This window comes from Papio anubis, chromosome 7 (assembly GCF_008728515.1).
Source record: "Papio anubis isolate 15944 chromosome 7, Panubis1.0, whole genome shotgun sequence".
In the NCBI taxonomy this organism is placed as follows: domain Eukaryota; kingdom Metazoa; phylum Chordata; class Mammalia; order Primates; family Cercopithecidae; genus Papio; species Papio anubis.
Genome location: NC_044982.1, coordinates 103,940,783 through 103,967,655, shown reverse-complemented (window position 1 = coordinate 103,967,655; position 26,873 = coordinate 103,940,783). Strand labels below are relative to the sequence as shown.

General features: G+C 47.3%; 1 protein-coding gene across 7 annotated transcripts in view; it reads right to left on the bottom strand.

Annotated features, from left to right (window-relative positions):
- The window catches only part of ZSCAN2 (zinc finger and SCAN domain containing 2), a 33,526-nt gene extending 7,012 nt beyond the window's left edge, over window positions 1-26,514 (bottom strand). For 3 of the 7 annotated variants that reach the window (XM_031668377.1, XM_017960884.3, XM_031668376.1), the window contains exons 1-2: window positions 26,370-26,514; window positions 22,930-23,443 (exon numbers count right to left, since the gene is read on the bottom strand). In XM_031668377.1, coding sequence (XP_031524237.1) covers window positions 22,930-23,335 — 406 coding nt within the window. In that variant the 5' untranslated portion in view covers window positions 23,336-23,443; window positions 26,370-26,514. Of the gene's footprint in view, window positions 1-1,786; window positions 4,601-8,320; window positions 8,633-22,929; window positions 23,444-25,995; window positions 26,234-26,316 lie in introns of those variants that run through there. The other 4 variants (XM_003901336.4, XM_009210833.4, XM_009210834.4 and 1 more) reach the window with 4 other exon arrangements.
- Window positions 26,515-26,873: the final 359 nt, after the last annotated feature.

Genomic DNA, 26,873 nt, shown 5'->3' with positions numbered 1-26,873 from the left:
GATTTTAGAAACAGACTAATGACAAAAGCTAGATCTCTAAAGACATGTACCCTTAAGGAGAAATATCCTGTTACAGAGACATAGGTGTAATTGAGTTGCAAGCAAAGATGTGGCAGAGGTAGAGCTCCCAAAACGATTGGACTTCTTGAAATGTTTTAGGGGCAAAGACACATCCTTCCAGCCAACACACAGCTACACAAAGGCTACTGTATCCTGCCCGCTTTGCCTCTGTGGACCCATGGAGACGTGGCAGGACCTGAAGTGATGGGCTCACAATCTTTATTTACTTTTAATTTGCAAAGCAACAACCTCAGACAACTCTCAACCTTTTGTGAACTGTTAATTTATCATTTTCCCATCAATGACCTGGTTCCAGCTTAATTCTGCAATTCCAGCTAATCTGGTTTCCTTTTTTTTTTTTTTCTCTAGAATATTTTGTGTTTCTACTAGGTAAGGAGGAGTTTAAAAAAAAAGTTTCAAAAAGCTTAATATAAACTCTTGAGACTTAAAAAAAGATCCAATATCAGGCCGGACGCGGTGGCTCACGCCTGTAATCCCAGCACTTTGGGAGGCCAAGGCGGGCGGATCACAAAGTCAGGAGATCGAGACTACGGTGAAACCCCATCTCCACTAAAAATACAAAAAAAAAATTAGCCGGGCGCGGTGGCGGGCGCCTGTAGTCCCAGCTACTCAGGAGACTGAGGCAGGAGAATGGCGGGAACCCGGGAGGTGGAGCTTGCAGTGAGCCGAGATCGCGCCACTGCACTCCAGCCTGGGCTACAGAGCAAGGCTCTGTCTCAAAAAAAAAAAAAAAAAAAAAGATCCAATATCTTCTACAACCCAAGTTCCTTTTACTAGTCAAATTCCAGAACTTAAATGTCAGGTGGGAAACTATCCCATCTGTTCTCCCTTACTGCTAGGGCGGCTCCTGTATTTTCTCAGACAGATGAAAATCTTCCTTCTATTGGACAAATGATGGGACTTCACAACCTCTCCCTAGCACCTAGCACAGCGATGGTACCTAAGTCCTCAATGACTGCTGGCCAAGTTAGTGAAGGAATGGTACTAATGATGGGGATTTCACAGCATACTTGATTTTTTTTTCTTTTCTTTTGGTTTTAACAAACATCACTGCCTAGAACTTCCTCCTCATGTCTAAGTGGATTTTGGACAGAGATGACTGCCAATGGCCTCCTCAGGATGTCACCTGGATCCTTAGGCAAAGCCACGGCTCCAAGTCTTGGAGGACAGATTCCAAGCAGGGTTTGCAAAAGGTAGTGGGAAGCTGTGTGCCCTGGTCAAGCACATGCAGGTCTAGGTTCACCCAAAGGTATACTCTTCCAAGCAACGGACTTTTACTCCATGTAGGCCTGGGGCACTCTCAGCCTGGGGCAGGAGGCAAGTGGGGTGGGGAAGTGAGGGGTGAGTATGCTAACAGTTCAGGTTTGTTTTTGTTCTAGTTTTTGTTTTTGAGACAGAGTCGCGCTCTGTCACCCAGGCTGGAGTGCAGTGGTGTGATCTCGGCTCACTGCAAGCTCCGCCTCCCGGGTTCATGCCATTCTCCTACCTCACCCAAGTAGCTGGGACTACAGGCGCCCACCACCATGCCCGGCTAATTTTTTGTATTTTTAGTAGAGACGGGGTTTCACCATGTTAGTCAGGATGGTCTCGATCTCCTGACCTCGTGATCCACTCGCCTCGGCCTCCCAAAGTGTTGGGATTACAGGTGTGAGCCACTGTGCCCAGCCTAGTTCAGGTTTTTAACATAGTAAAAGACAGACTCAGGAAAAGAATGGGACTCTACTTTATTAGGCAATACTGAGCATCCATCCTATAAGAACTAAGCCCATTCTGAGCACAGGCCCCATGTGTAGGAGGAGGTAGTTTCCCATTTCCTGGAAATGCCTTATCTCCTCTTACTTCACAGCAAACCCCTTCACCTGCCATCATGCCCGTCTTCACTCTCTCCAGGTGCGAGGATCCCCAGAACAAAGCCCTGGTAGCATCCCAAGATCAAGGGGGACACCTGTAGGACAAACTCCTGATTCAAGCCCAAATATCTCCAGGGAACAGATATGTCCTCAAAGTTAGCACTTCTTTAAAAATAATGTTCTTAGTATACAAAAGCTACCTGACAGGATTCTAGGTCTGCATATATCAAATAAAAAATAAAAGAAGAGGGAAACAAGTGCATAGAATAATTCAGAAATTATGGGGCTATGTATCTGTTGGGCCAAAGGCACAAACCCACCCTGCTGCGTGCAGGCCTGTTTTACTCTTGATGAGACAGAAGTTACCATCCACCATGGGATGGCAGCTGGGGCTCTCAGACTTCACTACACTCTCCAGGACAAAACCCCACAAGAACAAATGTGTTCCCATGGTAGCTGACCTAGCTACCAAAGGACAGTAGGCAGAGACAAAAGCAAACACTGAAATGTCCTCAGTTTACCCCTTTCCTGCAGGCCCTGTCCAACTCTTACCAATGGAAAGGACACTGGGACACTGGCTCCAGGCTGTACTTCCTCATGTTTCTGTGCTCCTGACACTTTCTGGAAATAGAAAGGGGCTTTATCTTCATGTGGGTGACTCAGAACTGGAGAAGCCCCTCCATCTTGACCTGAAATCAAAGCCCAAGGCACCAAAGCCAGAAGAGCAGATTCTAGCATGGGCAGGGAGCTCTGGAACACTAACAGCTTGGGGTGAAGGCACCTTAGCCCAACAATGTAGCAGCAAAACAACAAAACAACCAGAACCACACCAAAGATTTCCAGTATTTCTCTGAGGACTTGGCCCACATTGTGAGCCATGCTGTCTTCCATTCCACGTGGAGAAACATTCCCCCCCCCCTCATTTTACCAAAGAGGAAACTGAGGCACAGAGGAATCACGAGAGAGGGGGCCAATCAAGTCACCCAATGTAAGGGAAAAAGACCCAACTTTCCAGACTTTCCACTCCTATGCCCTGTTCTTGAATGTATATGGGACTTGACTCAGACCACTAAAATGACAGTGTCCTGGAAATGAGGATGAGCAAGGGGAAGATTCGGGCAAAACCCTACAGAATGTTTAGGAAGCCCGGCTCTTTGAAAGGGAATCACTGCTGGGGCAGTGTGGCAACTCCCACTCCAGGCCAGTCCCTCACTTTCGCTCTTTGCCACTTCAATAAAGTTTCTCTTTCATGTGAGTTCTCTGATGTGTGATAAAGTTAGAGCTGTTGCTGAAGCCTTTGCCACACTCGGGGCATTTGTAGGGCTTCTCCCCAGTGTGGATTCGCTGATGTATAATGAGGACCGAGTTCCAACTAAAGCCTTTCCCACACTCAGGGCACCTGTAGGGCTTGTCTCCCAAATGGGCTCTCTGGTGCATGACCAGAATGGAGCCCCGGCTGAAGCTCTTGCCGCACATGAGGCATTTGTAGGGCTTCTCGCCTGTGTGGGTCCGTTGGTGCACTACGAGCTGGGAGCGCTGGCTGAAGCATTTCCCACACTCGCTGCATTTGTAGGGCTTCTCTCCTGTGTGGATCCTCTGGTGCTTGAGGAGGTTGGAGCTCCAGCTGAAGCTCTCCCCACATGTCAGGCACTCGTAGGGTTTCTCCCCTGTGTGCATACCCTGGTGTGCGATCAGACTGGAGCTCTGGCTGAAGCTCTTCCCGCACACCCCACACTTATAGGGCTTCTCCACCATGTGGGTTCTCCGGTGCGTGGCCAGGTTGGAGCTGCGGCTGAAGCTTTTCCCACACTCACTGCACTGGTAGGGTTTCTCTCCTGTGTGGGTTCTCCGGTGGGTGATGAGGGCTGAGCTCTGGCTGAACCTCTGCCCACAGTCAGTACATTTATAGGGTTTCTCTCCTGTGTGGATTCTCTGGTGTCTGATTAGGTTGGAGTTGTAACTAAAGCTTTCGCCGCATTCTTTACATTCGTAAGGCTTTTCTCCAGTGTGGATCCCCTGATGGGTGTTAAGGCTGGATCGGTTGCCAAAGCTCTTTCCACACTCAGGGCACGAGTAGGGTTTCTCTCCCGTGTGCGTGCGCTGATGTGCGATGAGGTTGGGACTCCTGCTGAAGCTCTTGCCACACTCGGCACACTGGAAGGGCTTCTCCCCCGTGTGGATCCTCTGGTGGGTTATGAGGTTGGCACTCCGGCTAAAGCTCTTCCCACAGTCTCTGCATTTGTAGGGCTTCTCCCCAGTGTGAGTGGTTTGGTGTCTACTAAAGTTTGAACCATCACTAAAGCTTTTTCCACATTCATCACATTTGTAGTATTTCTCTCCTGTGTGGGTCCTCTCGTGTGTGATGAGGTGGGATTTCCGGCTGAAGGTCTTCCCACACTGGGGACATTCGTAGGGCTTCTCCCCCAAGTAGGTGCCCTGCAGGCCTATGAGCTGGCCAACTTCCCTGTCCTGAGAGAGCACCTCCCCGTGGTCCTCGCCTGGGGTGTGTCCCTGGGCCCTCTGGACGCCATCATCTCTCTCAAAGTCACTTTCCCTATCGGAGTGCTGAGCACTTTCACCTTCAGGCATTTCAGAGAATATCTCACGTGATTCATTCTCAAACATGTCTTGATTACAGTTCTCCCCATTTTCACTCTGTATCTCAAAATCTGAAACAATGAAGAAAAACACACAATGTCTACTCAACTCCCTGTCATGATGACAAAAGGAAACTAAGGGGGAAATTTATAAAAATTAAACTTCCAGTGAACACAAAGAGGCTAGGAAATCCTCAAAGCCTTTAATAATCAGGTTTAATATACCCAAAGGAATATAAATCATTCTGTTATAAAGACACATGCACACATATGTTCAATGCTACACTATTCACAATAGCAAAGACATAGAATCAACCCAAATGCCCATCAATGATACACTGGATGAAGAAAATGTAGTACATACACACTGTGGAATACTATGCAGCCATAAAAAGGAAGGAGATTATGTCTTTTGCAGGGACATGAATGGATTGGAAGCCATTATCCTCAGCAAACTAACACAGGAACAGAAAACCAAACACTGCATGTTCTCTCTTATAAGTAGGAGCTGAATGAAGAGAACACACGAGCACATGGAGGGGAATAACACACACTGGGGCCTGTGGGGGAGGGGGAGGGAGAGCATCAGGAAGAATAGCTAATGGATGCTGGGCTTAATACCTAGGTGGTGGAATGATCTGTGCAGCAAACCACCATGGCACGCATTTACCTTTGTAGCAAACCTGCACATCCTGCACACGTACCCCTGAACTTAAAAGTTGAAGGGGAAAAAAAAAACAGGCTTATTTCATTCTGACTGGTTGTCAGGCCTCATAATCTTTGTGGCAATCACCCAGAATTTCAAAGCCTTAAAGATTTGGGTTCCATGTACCATGTCTTCATCTGAAAATGAGATCAGGTGGGAATTTTAAAGGACATCAACAGGGTACCTACCCAATTACCCCGATACTCACCATAATGCCTGATGCTTGATTCAATGTAATGAGTGAATCAATGAGTTTTTTATTGGTACCACAGACATTTCCCTAAAGCTTGGTCTCCTTTCAAAAGGAGCTTACATAATAATTTCTTGTATAACATGTACCTGGTGTTTATGACCTCATTACTTTGTATTTAAGACACAGGAAAGATGACAGAGCCCCTGCAATCAGGACCCTAGGTGTCTATATCAATGACTAGAAGCAAGTTAACTGGATTGTTAAAAGAGCCCTCAAATTTGTCTGCAGTGGGACCTTATGAACAGATCTTTAATTGGTAATACAAAATATTTTCTGGGAACTTGTTAAACCTTCCACTGCCCAAATATTTGAGTAAAAGAAATCAATAGGGAGGACTGCTAGAACACAGCCCCTTCCTTAGATGAGGGACTGTAAAATCTACCCGAGGATGAGGCCAAAGAAGAGAGCTGAGCCTGGATCACACTGTTCTGACCCCCAACAGAACCATGTTTACTGAAGAGTGTGTTGGCTTCATAGCCCTAGCTGACACTCTAAGAAGTGTCATTAGAAATTAATGGCTGTCACCAGGCATTGTGGCTCACGCCTGTGATCCCAGCACTTTGGGAGGCCAAGGCGGGTGGATTATCTGAGGTCAGGAGTCTGAGACCAGCCTGACCAACACGGTGAAACCCTATCTCTACTAAAAATACAAAAAAATTAGCTGGGCATGGTGGCGGGCACCTATAATCCCAGCTACTTGGGAGGCTGAGGCAGGAGAATTGCTAGAACCCGGGAGGCAGATGTTTTGGTGAGCCGAGATCACGCCACTACACTCCAGCCTGGGCAACAGAGCCAAGACTCCACCTCAAAAAAAAAAAAAAAAAAAAAAGAAAGAAAGAAAAGAAATTAATGGCTGTCGAGAACATTAATGCTGCCAGGAAGTTGTTGATGACATTGTTTATACCATACAATGTCCTCTTGATGAGCCTGAGGAGGAAATTTCCCTCTTGACCTCAATCCTAAAAAAAGCTGCACTTTTTTTCTGTTTTTTGAGACAGAGTCTTACTTGGTCACCTAGCCTGGACTGCAATGGCAAGATCTTGGCTCACTGCAACCTCAGCCTCCTGGGTTCAAGCGATTCTCCTGCCTCAGCCTCCAGAGTAGCTGGGACTATAGGCACCTGCCGCCATGCCTGGCTAATTTTTGTATTTTTAGTAGAGATGGGGTTTCACTATGTTGGCCAGGCTGGTCTCGAACTCCTGACCTCAGGTGATCTGCCCGCCTGGGCCTCCTAAAAGGCTGGGATTACAGGCGTGAGCCATTGCACTCGAACTCTCAGTGACATTTCTATTATTAAAGCTAATAAACTTTATTTAAGGTTAGATGCTCAATTAATTTTCTGTAAGTTAATGTAAACCCTCACATACAAACATGATAAAATTGGACATGCCCCTCTCAGGCAGGACCTGGGCTCCACTCTTGCCTTCAGTCAATTTAAGATCACATTTATTTTTATTTTTTATTTTTTTGAGACAAGGTCTCAGTCTGTCACTGAGGCGGTAGGACACTGGCGAGATCGCAGCTCACTGTAGCTTTGACTTCCTGAGCTCAGGTGACCCTCCCACCTTAGCCTTGCAGGTAGCTGGGATTACACAGGTGTATGCCACCACACCCAGCTAATTTTTTTGTATTTTTGTAGAGATGGGGTTTTGCCATGTTGCCCAGGATAGTCTCAAACTGCTGGGCTTAAGTGATCCTCCTGCTTTGGCCTCCCAAAGTGCTGGGATGACAGGCATGAGCCACCACGCCTGGCCATAAGATCACATTTAAAATGGAAAACAGGCATATAATTACACTCTAAGCTTACACTGACACACATGCTGCTGCTAATCTGTGGGTTCATAGAATTGCCCTCTAGCCACACCCCTCATATCACTAGAGGACAGATACAGGCGCAAGGCGCACAAGGTATACTCTGACTTGGCAGGACCAGGAATTCTGTGCTTCCTCAACTTCCTGCAAGACAGTTTTTTTTTTTTTTCTGAGATGGAGTCTCACTTGGTCACCCAGGCTGGAGTGCAGTGGCGCAATCCTGGCTCAGTGCAAGCTCCACCTCCTAGGTTCAAGCAATTCTCCTGCCTCAGCCTCCTTAGTAGTGTAGCTGGGACTCCAGGCGCATGCCAACACATTGTTTCTGGCTAATTTTTGTATTTTCAGTAGAGATGGGGTTTCACCATGTTGGCCAGGCTGGTCTCAAACTCCTGACCTCAAGTGATCTGCCCGCCTCAGCCTCCCAAAGTGCTGGGATTACAGGCATGAAACATTGCGCCTGGTCATGGAAGACAGTTTTTTTATTTGTTTTTTTCATTTGTTTATTTGTGTTTTTTTTTTTGAGACAGTTTTGCTCTTGTTGCCCAGGCTGGAGTGCAGGGGTGCGATCTCGGCTCACTGCAACCTCTGCTTCCCTAGTTCAAGCGATCCTCCTGCTTTAGCCTCCCAAGTAGCTGGGATTACAGGCATGTGCCATCACGCCTGGCTAATTTTGTATTTTTAGTAGAGACAGGGTTTCTCCATGTTGGTCAGGCAGGTCTTGAACTCCCACCTCAGGTGATTCGCCCGCCTCGGCCTCCCAGAGTGCTAGGATTAGAGGTGTGAGCCACCATGTCTGGCCCGAAGACAGTTTTTTGGCAAGTTTTGAGCATAGAGCCCTGCTATCATCTCTCCTCTAGAAGAACCTGCAGGCCAAGGCCCTGATTTATTTTTAGCAAACTAACATGCCCAAAAACATTTTTTTTGGGTGATTTTACTAATTGAATAGGTAACATTAGCTAATAAGGCTGTTTTTGCTGTTTTAAAATCAGAACTGGTGAGCTCTCGAATGATCTCGGAAGCAACAAGGAAAACAAGTAAAACTCCAATTTTATTTTCAGTGAGATCAGAAGATAAAATTTGCAGACACCAAAATACATGTCAGGGCTTCCCAAAACAGCAGACTGGGTAGAAGCAATGAGGAAGGAAGTGCAATGAATAAGCATGGAAAGCCCTGGGTTGGGAGGGAGCAGATTTCAGAAAGCTCAGGCAGAAAATCACTTCCTGTGTTTGGGAACTGGGGTAAGTAGGGCAGGCTTCTTTGGTTCAGAGAGGCAAAGGAGGTGAGGCTGCAACCGGAATCACACAGGGCAGCCATGTATGCAGGAAGCTGTTTCTGGAAAGCAGAGAAGGAAAGAGCCTTTGACCCACACACATTAATCCACGGTATTTATTTATTTATTTATTTATTTATTTATTTAAGATGAAGTCTCACTCTGTCGCCCAGGCTGGAGTACAGTGGCACAATCTCAGCTTACTGCAACCTCTGCCTCCCAGGTTCAAGCGATTCTCCTGCCTCAGCCTCCTGAGTAGCTAGAATTACAGGTGCACACCACCACCACCCCCCGCCCCCGGCTCATTGTTTTTGTATTTTTAATACAGATGGAATTTTGCCATGTTGGCCAGGCTGGTCTCAAACTCCTGACCTCAAGTGATCCAACTGACTTGGCCTCCCAAAGTGTTGGGATTACAGGCTTGAGCCACTGCGCCTGGCCCGAGGAATTACTATTACTGAGAAAAGTGATCATTTCCATCCATAAAAATAATTAAATGAGGCAACTGCCTTTATAAAGGAATACCACAGAGTAGAGCTTGAAGAAGGGATGGTGAGACAACAGAAAGACATGAAATGTACACTAGAAGAACTCAGGAAAGGAGGGAAAATCACACAGAGAAATGAAGACAACAGGAAAAGGAGCACAATGGGAATAGGCATCTTGGAAAGCAGAGAATGGGAAAAAGAGGACCAAAATGAGAAAGCAATGACAGGAAATGGAAACAAAGGAATAGGTTAAAAGGATTAAAAAGAATGATAGAGGGCCGGGCGTGTTGGCTCAGGTCTGTAATCCCAGCACTTTGGGAGGCCAAGACAGGTGGATCACTTGAGCCTAGCAGTTTGGGACAGCTTGGGAAACACGGCAAAACCCCATCTCTACAAAAAATACAAAAATTAGCCAGGTGTGGCTGCACACACTTGTAGACCCAGCTACTTAAGAGGCCAAGGCAGGACTATTGCTTGAGGCCAGGAGGCAGAGGCTGCAGTGAGCCATGTTTGCACCACTGGACTCCAGCCTAGGTGACACAGTGAGACCCTATCTTAAACAAAAAGATAGAAAGAGAAGTTAGGCAAAAGGAGAATCAGTAAACAACTGGAGTTCTCAAAAAAGAAAACTCAATAGAACTAAAACTTAAAGGCCAGGCGTGGTGGCTCACGCCTGTAATCCCAGGACTTTGGGAGGCTGAGGCGGGCAGATCACAAGGTCAGGAGTTTGCGACCAGCCTGGCCAATATGGTGAAATCCCGTCTCTACAAAAAAAATTCAAAAATTGGCTGGGTGTGGTGGCAGACACTTGTAGTCCCAGCTACCCAGGAGGCTGAGGCAGGAGAATCACTTGAACCCGGGAGGCGGAGGTTGCAGTGAGCTGAGATCGCAGCACTGCACTCCAAACTGGACACCCAATCAAAAAAAAAAAAAAAAAAAAAAAAGAGGACTAATATTTAAAGATATAACCTATAAGGATATAAGAACCCGTGAAAGCTATACCATGGGCCAACAAAAACTAACGCGGGGTGGCTAACAGTGAGACCGGCGGACAACAGCAAAAGGATCAAATCACTTACAAGGGGAAAGAAAATCAGCTGGTTTCAGATTTCTCTATATTCAGGTTGAGTGTGGTGGCACGTGCCTGTAATCCCAGCTACTTGAGAGGCTGAGGCAGGAGAATTGCTTGAACCCAGGAGGTTGTAGTGAACTGAGATCACACCACTGCACTCCAGCCTGGGCAACTCTATCTCAGGAAAAAAAAAAAAAAAAAGATTTCTCTATATTCAACAAAACTGTCCTTCAAGTATAAACCTATAGGCAAACAGCTTTGAACATACACAAATTCATGGACTGTTAGGGGGGTGAACACCTAATGAATTTAACTTTAGAATGAAGACTAAAACTACAATGGCAATTAGGGTGATTACAGAGCTTGTAAATGTTATACGGCAGTGTAGAAATGACATTCTAACCAAAACTGGGGTTGGGAGAAATAAGGTGGTTTATAGGATATGTTCGTTGATTGCCTCATCTGTAATAACCTGGGAATTCAAAGAATTCACATTTAAAATTGGTAAAGCATGCAGCTGAAGTAGAGGTTTGCAAAAATAAACATTAAGAAAGATAAGATTATTGCCTACAACCCCAGCACTTTGGGTGGCTGAGGTGAGAGGACTGCTTGAGGCCAGGAGTTCAAGACCAGCCTGAGCAACACAGCAAGACTTCATCTCTACAAAAAATAACAAAATTAGCCAGGTATGCTGGCACATGCCTATAGTCCCAGCTACTCAGGAGCCTGAGGTGGGAGGATTGCTTGAGGCCAGGAGTTTGAGGTTACAGTAAGCTATGATCACGCCACTGCACTCCAGCCTGGGTGACAGAGTGAGACACTGTCTCTGGAAAAAAAAAAAAAGAGGCCGGGAGCAGTGGCTCACACCCGTAATCTCAGCACTTTGGGAGGCAAAGGTGGGCAGATCACAAGGTCAGGAGTTTGAGACCAGCCTGGCCAACATCATGGTAAAACCCCATCTCTACTAAAAATACAAAAATGAGCTGGGCACGGTGGCACACGCCTGTAATCCTAGCAACCTGGGAGGCTAAGGCAGGAGAATCATTGAATCGTTGAACCCAGGAGGTGGAGGCTGCAGTGAGCAGAGATCGTGCCACTGCACTCCAGCCTGGGTGACAGAGCGAGACTCTATCTCAAAAAAAAAAAAAAAAAAAAAAAAAAAGATAAGATTATTGACCAAAATTGGAGGGGAGAGGGATTATCTCTGTCAGATGTTAAAACATTACGAAATCTCTGCCAGGTGCAGTGGCTCACGCCTGTAATCCCAGCACTTTCGGAAGCTGAATCACCTGAGGTCAGGAGTTCTAGACTACCCTGGCCAACACGGTGAAACACCATACAAAAATTAGCTGGGTGTGGTGGTAGGCGCCTGTAATCCCACCTACTCGGGAGGCTGAGGCAGAAGAATCGCTTGAACCCTGGAGGCAGATGTTGCAGTGAGCTGACATCGTGCCACTGCATTTCAGCCTGGGCAATAGAGCAAGACTCCGTCTCAAAAACAAAAACAAAAACATTATGAAATCTCAATAATTAAAACATTAATAAACAATCAGACCAAATAAACAAAATAAAAGCTCCAGAAATCGATTCAATAGATATGTAAATTCAGAATTTAATACAAGTGGCACATGAATAGACAGAACAGGAGAACAGAAAAGAGAATCTGTATAATGACTATGAAAATTTAGCATACAATACAGTTGGCCTCTTAAATCCATGGAGAAAATATACAACATACAATAAATGATGCTGGAAGAACTAGTTAGGGAAAACTGGAAAAATTCAATTCAAATGGAAAAATTCAAGCTCGACCTAGAAATGGACAAATCCCAAATGGATCTAAGACTTAAATGTTAAAACAAAAAACTCAAATAGCAGCATCAAACTATTAGATGAACATACGAAAAAATTTCTTTAAAATCTGGCAGCCTTTAAGTATGATACTTAATTTGTGGGGCTATCTTGTTTTAAATGTCAAGTCTTTGAACTCCCAGGTATTACAAACAAGACGATCAAAGAACATATCCTATAAAACCACCTTATTCCTCCCAACCCCAATTTTGGTTAGAATGTCATTACTTTTTTTTTTTTTTTTGAGATGGAGTCTCACTCTGTCGCCCAGGCTAGAGTACAGCGGCACGATCTCGGCTCACTGCAAGCTCCGCCTTCGGGGTTCAGGCCGTTCTCCTGCCTCCGCCTCCCGAGCAGCTGGGACTACAGGCGCCCGCCACCAAGTCCAGCTGATTTTTTGTATTTTTAGTAGAGACGGGGTTTCACCGTGTTAGCCAGGATGGTCTCAATCTCCTGACCTTGTGATAAACCTGCCTCGGCCTGCGAAAGTGCTGGGATTACAGGCATGAGCCACTGCGCCTGGTCCTTAGAATGTCGTTTCGATGCTGCTGTATAACATAAATATGATAAACCTCACTACAGAGGTCACTCTAAGTAGAATCCAGGCCCAATAACCTCTTCACTGGACTGCTCAAAGACGAGTCCTGTCTTTACAAAGACTGCTGCTATCCAGCAAAGACCAAAGGAGGGTTGGCAGTTCTTCGCAAGTTGCCCTCTGAGAACAAGAGAGACACAGGAGCCATTCTACAGGACAGAAAAGAGTGGCCCTTCAGGTGATCTGCCTGACAAGGGCCTCCAAAATGGGAAAAAGTCACTGAGCTGGGAAGAATAAGGGATCCCTGGCCCCCTCCAGGCTCCCTGAGAAAGGCTGGCCCCTATGAGATGCAGAGCACACAGCAGAGCACGTTCAAGGGCAGGCGAGTCCCTCCTTTGTTTATTGGTGGCCAATTAAGAAAATGAAAACTCAGAAACTGGTTTTGGTCAGATACAAAAATGATATTCTTACCATGTTGTGAATGGAGATGAGAGGAGATGGTGGCAGCTGGGAATTTTTTTAAAAAAATTTTACTGGTAGAAATGGCTTTGGCTACTCCAGGATACCAAGAGGAGCACGTTCTGTGGATATGACTAGATGCAGGGAGGCGGCTTCTGAGGAAGCAGGCTTGCGAGTAAGAGGCTGGATGGCCCAGACATCCACTTTTTTGTTGTTGTTTTCTGTTTTGTTTTGTGTTTTTTGAGACAGAGTATCGCTCTGTCACCTAGGCTGGAGTGTAGTGGCACGATCTTAGCAACCTCCGCCTCCGAGGTTCAAGCGATTCTCCTGCCTCGGCCTCCTCAGTAGCTGGGATTACAGGCACCCACCATCACTCCCAGCTAATTTTTGTATCTTTAGTACAGATGGGGTTTCATCGTGTTGGCCAGGTTGGTCTTGAACTCCTGACCTCAGGTGATCTGCCCGCCTCAGTCTCCCAAAGTGCTGGGATGACAGTATAAGCCACCACAACTGGCCTGTTGTTGTTTTTTGAGACAGTATCTCACTGTTTCCCAGGCTGGAGTGTGGTGGGATCTCGGCTTACTTAAGTCTTGACCTCCCAGGCTCAAGTGATCCTCCCACCTCAGCCCCCAAGTAGTTGGGACTATAGATGTGTGCCACCATGCCTGGCTAATTTTTAAAAAAAATTTTTTTTTTTTTTGAGATGGAGTCTTGCTCTGTCGCCCAGGCTGGAGTGCAGTGGCGTGATCTCTGTCTCCTGGGTTCAAGCGATTCTCCTAACTTAGCCTCCCCAGTAGCTGGGATTACAGGTGGACACTACCACAAGCCTGGGTAATTTTTTTTTTTTGTATTTTTAGTAGAGACGGGGTTTCACCATGTTGGCCAGACTGGTCTCAAACTCCTGACCTCGTGATCTGCCCACCTCTGCCTCCCAAAGTGTTGGGATTACAGGTGTGAGCCACTGCACCTGGCTAAATTTTTCTTAAGAGATGGGGTCTCAGCCGGGCGTGGTGGCTCAAGCCTGTAATCCCAGCACTTTGGGAGGCCGAGACGGGAGGATCACGAGGTCAGGAGATCGAGACCATCCTGCCTAACCCGGTGAAACTCTGTCTCTACTAAAAACTAGCCGGGCGAGGTGGCGGGTGCCTGTAGTCCCAGCTACTCGGGAGGCTGAGGCAGGAGAATGGCGTAAACCTGGGAGGCAGAGCTTGCAGTGAGCTGAGATCTGGCTACTGCACTCCAGCCTGGGCGACAGAGCGAGACTCTGTCTCAAAAAAAAAAAGAGAGATGGGGTCTCACTATGTCGCCCAGGCTTGCCTTGAACTCCCAGGCTCAAGCAATCCTTTTACCTCCTACCTCAACCTTCCAAAACTCAGAAATCAGTTAGGCATTAAAGATATAGGTAAGAACAGTCTTGCTTTCTTTTTTTATTTTTTTTTTTGAGACAAGATCTCGCTTTGTCACCCAGGCTGGAGTGCAGTGGCACAATCTTGGCTCACTGCAACCTCCACCTCCCCAGGTTCAAGTGATTCTCTTCCCTCAGCCTCTGGAGTAGCTGGGATTACAGGCACCTCCTACCAAGCCCGCCTAATTTTTGTGTTTTTAGCAGACAGGGTTTCACCATGTTGGCTAGGCGGGTCTCGAACTCCTGACCTCAGGTGATCCCTGCACCTTGGCTCCCAAAGTGCTGGGATTACAGGCGTGAGCTACCATACCTGGCCTAATCCAGGAATTTTAATTCTAGGTATATAACCCCCCAAAACTGAAAGCCCAGACTAGAACAGATATTTGTGTATCATGTTCAGGAATTATTCACAACAGCCAAAAGGTGGAAACAACCCAAATGTCCATCAACAGGTGAATAAATACAGTATATACATACAGTGAAATATTATTCAGCTTTGAAAAGGAATGAAATTCTGACCCATGCTCCAACATGGGTTGGCCTCAACCTTGAGGACATTATACTAGGTGAAAAAAGCCAGACACAAAAGAACACACCTCTTATACGAGGTATCTAGAGTCATCAAAATCACAGAGAAAGTGGACTAGTCATTGCCAGGGGTTGGGGGAGGGGGGAAAGGAGAATATTGTTTAATGGACACAGAGTTTCAGCTTGAGAGGAAAAAGTTCTGTAGATGGATACCAGTGATGATTGCACAACAATGTGAATGTACTTAACGCTACTGACCTGTATTCTAAAAATGGTTAAAATAATAAAATATAATATATGGGTTAAACCTGTTGGCTCATGCCTGTGATCCCAGCACTTTGGGAGGCCGAGGCAGAGGCCAGGAATTTAAGACCGGCTTGAGCAACAGAGTGAGACCCCAACTTTTTTTTTTTTTTGAGGCAGAGTCTCACTGTGTTGCCCAGGATGGAGTACAGTGGTGTGACCTCTGCTCACTGCAACCTCCGCCTCCCAGGTCAACATATTCTCTGCCTCAGCCTCCTGAGTAACTGGGACTACAGGCACATGCCACCATGCCCAGCTAATTTTTGTATTTTTAGTAGAGATGGGGTTTCACCATGATCATCAGGCTAGTCTTGAACTCCTGACATCAGGTGATCCACCGCCCTTGGCCTCCCAAAGTGCTATGATTGCAGGCGTGAGCCATCATGCCTGGCCTAGAAACACTCTTAAATCTGATGGTCTGCTAGGTACAATAATAGTATCTAATAGTATCTTGCTGTAATAGGTATTTTCCCTGATAATTCATAAGACACAGCATATTTTCTTTTCTTTTTTTTTTTTTTTGAGACGGAGTCTCGCTCTGTCGCCCAGGCTGAAGTGTAGTGGTACGATCTCCGCTAACTACAACCTCTGCCTCCTGGGTTCAAGCGATTCTCCTGCCTCAGCCTCCTGAGTAGCTGGGATTACAGGCGCCCGCCACCACGCCCAGCTAATTTCTGTATTTTCAGTAGAGACGGGATTTCACCATGATCATCAGGCTAGTCTCAAACTCCTGACCTCGTGATCTGCCCACCTTGGCCTCCCAAAGTGCTGGGATAACAGGTGTGAGCCACTGTGCCCGGCCAGAACATATTTTCATAATTCTTAATTCTTTATTTCTAAATTGCTTCTTTACATCTTTTACCTTTTATTCTACTCGGTTGACTTAATTTGCAGAGGCTCTTGTAGAGCAAGGATTTTGACTCACGATCTGCTACATTACAGAGTCGGATGCAAATATTTCCTCCTAATGTGTATGCTGTCTTTTAACTTGATTCACAGTATCATGTTTTATATGAAACACTTCTGTTTTGGCTGGGTGCAGTGGCTCACTCCCTGTAATTCCTGCACTTTGGGAGGCAGAGGCGGGCGGATCACCTGAGTTCAAGAGATCAAGACCAGCATGACCAACATGGTGAAACCCCATCTCCACTAAAAATACAAAAATTAGCCAGGAGAGGTGGTGGGCGTCTGTAGTCCTGGCTACTCAGGAGTCTGAGGCAGGAGAATCACTTGAACCCGGGAGGCAGAGCTTGCAGTGAGCCGAGATGGCGCCACTGCACTCCAGCCTGGGCAACAGGGTGAGACTCCATCTCAAAAAAAAAAAAAAAAAAAAAAAAGAAAGACTTCTCTAATCCAGCTTTGATGATTTCTGTATTTCTGTACTGCTTATTCACACTTCATACTTGAATTGTGAGTGCCTAGAGGTTCCTGTCAAACAAACATGGAAGTCCTTCCCGCATGCTAAGATTACAAAAATATTCTCTTACATGCCATTTCAGATCCTCTCTAGTACAGATCTATAATCCATCTGGGATCTATTTTTGTGTAACTTGCAAAGGAGGGATCTATTTCTTTGTAAGCTGCGAAGTAGGTATCCAATTTTAGTTTTTTCAAAATGATTTGACCACTGTCCAAAAATCATTCACTGGAACAGTTCCTGAAGGGGCCACAGGACCTCTCCCCTTATCTGTCACTGGACAAAAGCCGCCACCGTAGCTCGATCTAATCCAATGGTCCTTGTATTTCTTGCACTTGCCACGTGTGCTCTGGCCTCACATGCAAAGCACAAATTCCCATGGCCATTCACAGAGCCCTGCGTGTCCTCGCCTGGCCACAGGCCTCCTCTTTCTCTCCCCCACCAGAGAGCATACCAGCATGAACATGGGGAAGACTCACGTCAATAGGGGATGGACCTGAATTTGCTGTAGTTTATTTATAACAACGAAATAAACTGGTCACAATCTTTGGTGCTCTGGTTTGTGTTTGGCTCAAAATTCTTCTCCAGCCCCTTCCTGCCTGATTGTGACCTACCCCTGTGTCTCAGACACTGGTCTAAAAGAGAGAAGTGGTTCCAACATAGGGTATGCCTAGCTCCATTCTCAATGGGGCTCTCTGCATTAGAGCCCTGCCCTGGCAAGCCCAGCGGAAACCTGAACGTCCCTGAGGGACTGGGAGCATTGTTCCCCCTGAACTCTGGCTGCTTGAAAGACTAACTGCTGATAAAAACACCAATGGACTGTTATCTGGTGAAATAAATGAATGCCAAACATTTCATAGTTATAACGTTACTTCTCCCTAAGAGTTCTGTCTGGTATACTTTTCAAATATTTGAGTAAATTAAAAGTAATTTTTGGGCTGGGCACAGTGGCTCATTCCTGTAATCGCAGTGCTTTGGGTGGCTGAAATAGGAGTATCACTTGAGGTCAAGAGTTCAAGGTTATAGTGAGCTATGATCACACCAGTGCACTCCAGCCTGGGTTGACAGAGTAAGACTTTGTCTCTCTCATACATATATTAAAGTAATTTTGTTTTGCAACTAAAAATTGCAGCTTTAGAAAGACATAAGCTCTAACACTCTCCACTCCCTTTCTGGCTGAGACAAATGAATGTGTGTGTTCATTTGTGGTCATTAAGGGAGCATTTCGCTGGGGCAGCAAGCTCAAAACAAATCACCTGTTGCCTCTGATGGCTGAAAGCCAGATGATGCTGAGGATGGCTGGAGAGGTCAGCTGTGACTCTTTCACTCAATTGTTGGACAAGAGAAGGCTTGAAGTTAACAACCTCTATTCCTCTCCTGGGTCATTAATGCTTTTCAAACTTTAAAGAGCATAGGTATCACCTGGAGATCATGTCAAATGCAAATTTGCTTCAGCAGGGCTAGGTGAGATTGACAGTCCTTATGTCTAACAAACTCCCAGGTGAGCTGATGCTGCTGGCCCACTGACCACCCCCTGAGGAACAAAGCTCTATGGCAGTGGTCTTTACACTTTGCTGCATAATAGAACCACATGGGGCACTTTCAAAACTCCCTTGCCTAGGCCATACCCATTACCAATTAAATCAGAAAATTAGAATCCCTAGAGTAGGCTCCAGTCCCCCAGTAATTCTAATGTGCGGCTGAGTTTGAGAACCAGAGGTCTAGTGCAGAGGTTCTCAAACTGGAGTCTGAATCGGGATCACTTAGAGGGGTGCTGGGCATCACCCTTAAAGTTTCCTTTTTTTTTTTTTTTTTGAGACAGAATCTTGCTGTCACCCAGGCTGGAGTGCAATGGCGCGATCTCAGCTCACTACAACCTCCACCTCCCAGGTTCAAGCGATCCTCCTGCCTCAGCCTCCCAAGTAGCTGGGATTACAGGCAAACACCACCGCCTGGCTGATTTTTTTGTATTTTTAGTAGAGATGGTGCTTCACTTTGTTGGCCAGGCTGGTCTCAAACTCCTGGCCTTGAGTGATCCACCCGCCTCGGCCTCACAAAGACATGGGATTACAGCCATGAGCCATCGGGCCCGGCCACCCTCAAAGTGTCTGATTCAGGAGTTCTAGGGTGGGGCTCAGAGGTTCATGATATTGAAAGGAAAGGGAAAGGAAGAGGAAGTAGGGTGGAAGAGAGGGAAGAGGGGGAATTAAAGAGAAAGGAAAAAGACAGATTCTGGCTGGGAGCGGTGTCTCACGCCTGTAATCCCAGCACTTTGGAAGTCCCAGGTGGGCGGATCACGAGGTCAGGAGATCGAAACCACCCTGGCTAACACGGTGAAACCCCGTCTCTACTAAAAAAAAAAAAAATACAAAAAATTAGCTGGGCATGGTGGCAGGCACCTGCAGTCCCAGCTACTCAGCAGGCTGAGGCAGGAGAATGGCCTTAACCTGGGAGGCGGAGCTTGTAGTGAGCCAAGATCATGCCACTGCACTACAGCCTGGGTGACGAGCGACATCTCAAAAAATAAAATTAAATTAAATTTTAAAAAGACAGGTTCCTTGTCTTCTAGGATTTTATAGGTTCCTAGAAGAAATAAGACAAATATTCATATAAACAGAAAACAAGGTGAGCTATGATAAAAAGCCAAGAGAGAGAATCTGAATGTTCTGGGGGAGATGACTTCTAGCAGAGGTGATTAGAGGTGCTCCTAGGTGTGTGGAACTGGGGATAGGGAAAAGGGACAGGGTTTAAGAACAGCTTTAATGAAGAGGGTCTCCATGGGTGGGCACTCAAAGAATAACTGGGATTTTATCACACAGAGATGGGACAAGGCTATTCCAAGCCAAAAATCTAGGAGCAAGGGCCAGGCGTGGTGGCTCACGCCTGTAATCCCAGCACTTTGGGAAGCCGAGGTGGGCAGATCACCTGAGGTCAGGAGTTCGAGACCAGTCTGGCCAATGTGGTGAAACCCTGTCTCTACTAAAAACACAAAAATTAGCCAGGCATGGTAGTGGGCACCTGTAATCCCAGTTACTCGGGAGGCTGAGGCAGGAGAATCACTTGAACCCAGGAGGCGTAGGTTGCGGTGAGCCCAGATGGCACCACTGCACTCCAGCCTGGGGGACGGAGCAAGACCCTGTCTCAAAAAGAAAAAAAGCACAGGCTGTGTTCAAGAAAGAGCAAGATCTGAATGGAGTGGGGGTAGAGCATGGAGGGTCAGGGGTGGGAGCAGACTGCAGCGGGGGTCTGGGCCAGGTCCCACAGAGTCACGGATCCAAGCAGAACACGGAGGTCATGCTTGATTTGGTAGATACTGGGAAGCTCATGAAGGTTTTTAAGCAGAAGTGCCCCATCACTCTGGTAGGAGTGGAAGAGCTGCGATTAAGTGGCAGAAGCTGAAGACAGGTTCAGTTTGGCAGCTGCTCCAAGAATTCAGGTAAGAAACTCCATGCATCTGGATTAGGGCTGGGTATAGAGAGTAAAATGTCCTCAGGAAACAGTCACAGAGAGACATAAGCTCTGCCTCTTAATCTATTAACATAGGTCCGATCTTCATTAGAATTAGAAGGTACTTGAATCGTGAGTGCCCAGAGGTTCCTGTTAGAAAAACATTAAACCACCACTGACTAACCAGGCCTGGAAATGTCCTGTGCTGGGTGAATGTGTTCAAAGGTCCCAAGCAGGACAAACAGAATAGAGGTCACGCGGCCTTATGTCGAGTAAATGTTTGAGAAGGGATGAAGACAAATGCAGGGACTCCTGTGAGCAATCATGAGGAAGCAGGCGCATTTGTTAAACAAAGACCAACAAAGACAATCTCAGAGGCAGAAGACGGGGACAGACAAACTCACGCGTCTGGGATGGTCCCCACTGGTTCCCATCTCAGGTGCCCACTGAAAGATGAAAGGCAGAGGCCCTGCCGCAAACTGGATGGGAAGGGCTGTAATCACCTCTGACACCTGCTGAGACCTGAACCTCTGCTCTGTGCCTCCCTAACCAAATAACAACCTGAGGCCTCTCCTCAGCCCTCCGCCACTCTCTCCTCCACAGTATCTGACTGCAGATCCAAAGTTCAAACTGGTCACCTCCACCAGAAGGCAAGCAAAGACAGCTGTAAAGTAGGAAGACAGGTTTGTTTATTTTAATAGGAGGAATAAAATTCAAAGTTATTTTTTCAGGGCCAAAGAAAATCAAGCACTTTGCTTCAAGTAAAACTGAGATCTCTATGCAGAAAGAGACAGGTCTGGGTTTGAATCCTGGCTCCACCATTTAACAGGCATGTGAGTGAGCTTCCTGAACTTGCATTTTCCTGTCTGTGAAATGACAACACCAGCCACTCACAGGATTCTTAGTGAGACAGACGTGAAGGTGCCCAGGGCAGGGTTGGGTCACTGCAGACCTTCAGCATCAGTCCCTTTCTCCACAGGACAGCTCTACTCATTCTCCCAGTCCCTGGAGGTTGTGATAGTCTGCCCAAACCCCTTCAGTTTCCTTCTCTTCTCTTTCCAGTCCTCTGAATCCTCCAGGCCAGATGCTCTGGAGTTAGTCACTGTCTTAATTCCATCTGCATCCCCAACTTCCAACACCCACTAGGAAGTGTCTCTTAGAATCATACATGTGACAGCGCTTAAAAACATGGGCCATGTCCTCAGACATGTAAGTTCAAATCTTGGTTCTGCCTGGTACAAAGGCATATGATCTTAAGGGATCTCTGGTGATGATAATCCTGCTTATCTTCCAGGGTGGTGAAGATTACATGAGTTTTCCATATTAGATGCTAAGCATATGTCCTGCCTTGCAGAAAGAGCTTGGGAAGTGCTAGCCATGGTGACTATCAGTTCTTTCTCACATGTGCCCCATCTGGGGCCAACCCCCATCACTGCACACCGATGACAAGGGAGCTTCCTGGCTGATCTCCTGCCCCTAGCCTCTCACTACCCTAATCAAACCTACATCCTGTTGCCAAACTCCACTTCCTCCCATGCCCCCTGGGGCCCTAGTTCAAGAACCTGCTAAGGCCAATGACATTCAGTCCAGGCCCTCACTCACCCTTCCCCCAAACTCTACTTCCTACCACTTCCTAAAAACACACTTGCCACTCCCATCAGCCAGTTCTGCTGTTACCCAAAGGTATAAACTACCTTGGCTCTGCCCTTCCAAGCCTCTGCTCAGCACAGCTCCTCTCAGCTGCCACACCCTAATCCCTTCTACAACCTCCTGCTTAGGTGTCACCTCCTCCAGGAAGCCTTCTCTGACCTGACCTCTCCTCTCCATGCTCCCTTCTCTGAACTTCCGTAGTTCTCATTAGCACAAAGGCAGCCATATCCTATGACCTCTGAGATAGCCCTAAAGGCACAGGTACATCTGAAGTAAATATTTGGTCATCAAGTGAGTCCAGTTTACAACAGAAAACCAGGAGGGAGACAGAGCGGTTAAATGGCAAGACAGGATCCCAATACTTATTAGTAACACCGGAAAAAAATAGAGTAACTATTGCAAAGAGCTCGCTTGAAATTACGATTTTAAGAGCCTATGATTACTTTATACCACAGAAAGTCCCTAGTTATTAGCTGGTTTACTTGTCATTTCTCTTGGTTTCACAAAAATAATCACTTTGAGGCTAAGCATGGGTGGCTCACACCTGTAATCCCAGCACTTTAGGAGGCCAAAGTGGGCGGATCACAAGGTTAGGAGTTTGAGACCAGTCTGGCTAACATGGTGAAACCCTGTCTCTACTAAAAATACAAACTTAGCCAGGCATGGTGGCGCGTGCCTGTAATTCCAGCTACTCAGGAGGCTGAGGCAGGAGAACTGCTTGAACCCAGAAGGCGGAGGATGCAGCAAGCCAAGATCGTGCCACTGCACCCCAGCCTGGGCGACAGAGTGAGACTCTGTTTCAAAAAAAAAAAAAAGTTGAAAATATCAGATTGTTTTCTCTAATTGCAAGAACTATTTGGATGTTTCTTGTACAACCAAGTGAAGATGCCAGGGGTCTCCATCTCCTCCCTGTGTAACTTCCACCACCTTCCCAACCACTCCAAATAAACATAGAAGTAAAAACTGTGCTTACAATGCAAAGGTAGCTCTAAGCCCCTCCCACACCGCAGTTCTAGAGCTGACATTGCACACAGTGAGGACACTAAAAGGCTGATGAACATGCTGACTGCCTGCAGACAGAGCAGAGGGATGGCGCTAGCCCCCTACTCTGTCTTGGACACCACCTTCTCCTCCTCCGACACAACGCACTCCTCCACCTTGGAAGGGTGCTCCCGCCCTCTCCCTATGAGGTTCCGCGTCTCACCACTGTCCCGAAGGGTCTGGGTCAAGTCTTCCACCAGGGCCGCTGCCTCCTCACTGCTTTCAGGCCGATGCTCTTGCAGCCAAGCCTGAATTTCCTTTGGTAGCACAGTTAACATCTGCTCCTTGGTGTGTACCTCTGGCCTCAGCCAGCGCCGACAGAGCTCTCGGAGGCGGCTGAGTGCACCCTGTGGTCCCCTGGTCACCTCCTCCTGGGAGCTGCCCTTGCCAGCACTCTGGGGAAAGGGCTCAGACTCAGGGCCATCCTCCTGCAACACAGCTTCCTGCACCCAGGAGTCATCCTCCAGGATCATGGTGGTGACCTCCTCCTTCTGTCTATCTTCCACTTGAGGCACCTGGACCAAGGGGCTCAGCGGAGTGGTCACTCTCGGGATCTCTGCAGCCATCATCCACGGTCCTGGGGCAATCACTTAGGCTTCAAGCCTTGAACCCCAGTCTTCTCCAGCCAGGCTCTCAGGTAAGACACTTCCCTCCTCAGATATCAACAAGTAGTCCCGCTGAGAAACAAAAAAGAGAACCATAATCTATAGGTAGACTGTCTTAAAGCAATCTAACTCACAAAAGCCCAGGTCAGACCACCAAGTGGTCCTCATATATGCAAACCAACAGACGTTTCCTGTTCCTCTTAAAGAAAAAATGACTTATTCCTGAAAACATCTGTGGTAAGAGAAGGCGGTGGGTGTCGCACGCCTGTAATCCCAGCACTTTGGGAGGCCGAGGTGGGCAGATCACCTGAGATATGGCGAAACTCCGTTTCTACTAAAAATACAAAAATTAGCCGGGTGTGGTGGCAGGGTCCTGTAGTCCCTGCTACTTGGAAGGCTGAGGCAGGAGAATCTCTTGAACCCAGGAGGTTGCAGTGAGCACAGATCTCGCCACTGCGCTACAGCCCGGGCAACAGAGTGAGACTCCATCTCAAAAACAAAAACAAAAACAAAAAAAGTATCCCAAGCACAAAAAATACAGCATTGTTCCTTCCAAAACACCAAAGAATGAGTATCAGAAATGCAAAGTCCCTGGGAAAAACCCATGACTGAAATACTGAGGACTCTCATAGGTCAGTTCTGACTTGGACCTTGACTTGACTTGCAGTCAAGCCTGAATTTCCTTTGGTAGCATGGTTAACATCTATCTGCTCCTTGGTGTGTACCTCTGGCCTCAGCCAGCGCTGACAGAGCTCTCAGAGGTGGCCGAGTGCACCCTGTGGTCCCCTGGTCACCTCCTCCTGGCGGTTGCCCTTGCCAGCACTCTGGGGAAAGGGCTGACTCAGGGCCATCCTCCTGCAACACAGGAGTGTGTGTGTGAGACCCTGACCTAACAAACAACTTAGTCACCAAACTCTGTGACCACCTAATAAATAGAGATAGTAACACTCATGTTTCTGTTTTTATGGGGGCATCTTAAGGATTAGCAATGGATCAGATGTCAAAGCACTTTGAGCTTCATTGGAAGAAAGGTAATATCTCAACTGCATTATTACCATACTGTAAGTATGAAGTTTAAAACATACCCATACTCTCCAATCCAGCCTCAGCCCCTCAGTACTTTATCTTAAAAAAATAACCAAAAACTTGAGTCCTTAAAAATCCAGCAGCAGGGAATGGCTAATAAACTATGACACATCCATATAGTAGCATGTATTAGAAACTGTGCTATAGGCCGGGCGCGGTTGCCTGTAATCCCAGCTCTTTGGGAGGCCTCGGCAGGCGGATCACTTGAGGTCAGGAGTTCAAGCCCAGCCTGGCCAATATAGTGAAACCCCATCTCTACCAAAAATACAAAAATTAGCTAGGCATGGTGGTGGGCACCTGTAATCCCAGCTACTCAGGAGGCTGAGGCAGGAGAACTGCCTGAACCTGGGAGGAGGAGGTTGCAGTGAGCCGAGATCGTGCCACTGCACTCCAGCCTGGGCAAAAGAACGAGGCTCTGTCTCAAAAAACCAAATAAATAAAAAGAAAAGAAAAAAAAGAAACTGTGCTATAATATATGGCTACGTTTGGGTGGTAATGATAGGAAAAGGGCTCAAAGGAGCCTTCTGGGATGATGGAAATTTTCAATATCTTCATTTGGCAATGGCGGCACAACAGCAAACATGAAATTTAAGATCTGTGCATTACGCTGTATGTTTTTAATATTTTAAAAATTACACTGACAAAGATTAATCATTAATGATTTAAGATAATCCTTCTGATATGAAAATAATGGATAAACACAAAATCAGCAGGGCAGAAAAACCATAGACATAGTAAGTCCTGAATTCCCTTTAAAAATAAACTCACGGCTGGGCGCAGTGGCTCCCGCCTGTAATCCCAGCACTTTGGGAGGTTGAGGTGGGCGGATTACCTGAGGTCGGGAGTTCGAGAGCAGCCTTACCAACATGGAGAAACCGCGTCTCTACCAAAAACACAAAATTCGCCGGGCGTAGTGACGCATGCCCGTAATCCCAGCTACTCGGGAGGCTGAGGCAGGAGAATGGCGTGAACCCGGGAGGCGGAGCTTGCAGTGAGCCGAGATGGCGCCACTGCACTCCAGCCTGGGCGACAGAGCGAGACTCCGTCTCAAAAAATAAATAAATAAATAAAATAAAAGATAAATGAACTCACAGGAAAAAAGAACGGGACGGCAGCTACAAAATACTGAGAGCAGTGGAATTGCAAACGACTTAAAATGAACATTATAAAAGCAATACAAAATTATTGTTAGCCCAGGAGCTGCAGCTCACGCCTGTAATTCCAGCCCTTTGGGAGGCCGAGGAGGGAAGATGGCTTGAGGCCGGGAGTTCATGACCAACCTGGGCAACAGAGTGAGACCCAGTCTCTTCAAAAATAAAAAAATTTTTAAAAAATCCTTACATCATAAAGACTCAAAAAACACTCCCCCCCCCTCTCAATGAAAAGGGGAGAAAGGTTGACAAAGGAAAAAAAAAAAAAAAAAAAAAAAAAGGACAAAAAGAAAATAAAAGCTAGTGGGAAAACCCACGCTCTCAACGTGTATTTACTCAAATGACTAGAAGTAACATTGGCATATGGTATAAGAGAACTCTTCCTACTTGGGAGCCTGGGAAAAGTGTGCCCGGTCAGCTAATTTGCCGTCTGACTCGGGGCACGACACGCCCCCCTGAACCTCGGTTTCCCCATCTGTAAAGCGTGTACGCTGCGCGGGATGTCGTCGAATGCCCCTTCCCGTCCAAAGCCTGCGCTTCCCGGTAGGAGACGCAAGGAGCTCTCCGCCAGCGAGACGCCTCCAGGACGGTTCGCGGAGCGGAGCCGGCGCTCTGGGCTGCAGGGCCCGCAGGACACTGAGCGCGACCCCGACGCCCCTCCCCCAGCAGAGCTGCCGGCAGCTGGCTCCAGGCCCGCTATTCCCTCACCTCGGGCTACTGCCCGGGGTCCGCGCAGCTCCAGGCCTGCCTCTCCGGCTCACCTCTCGGGAGACCAAGTCCTGCTCTAGCGGCTGCTTCGTGCGCAAAAGCGCCCCTGGGCTCGGCCCGGCCCCTCCGGATTCACCCCGGCTCAAGCCCGTGGGGCACCGAGAACAATGGACGGGAGAGGCCCGCCCATCGCCCCGCTCATTGGCTGCCGAGAACGGCCCTGGAAATTCTGCCTTTCTATTGGTGGAGACGGCACCCAGCCGGGAGGCGGGAGGGAGGCTGGGCCCAAGGCATTGTGGGAGATGTAGTCCGCCCGGAGGCGAATCTGACCGCGGTCTCCGCAGCAGGGTTTGGAGCTGATAGCCTGGGCAGTGCCTGCGGGTCAGAGGCAGGAAAATCCGTGGACTGACCGTCAGAACCCCTGTGTTGGCCAGAGCTGTAACCCGAGACAAGCCGTTTCACTTATCTAAGGCCTCTGTATATTTGTCTATAAAAAGTGAAAGTTGGATGACCGGACTTGAAGGACCTTTTCAGCTGCGAACCCTGTGGCAAGGAGT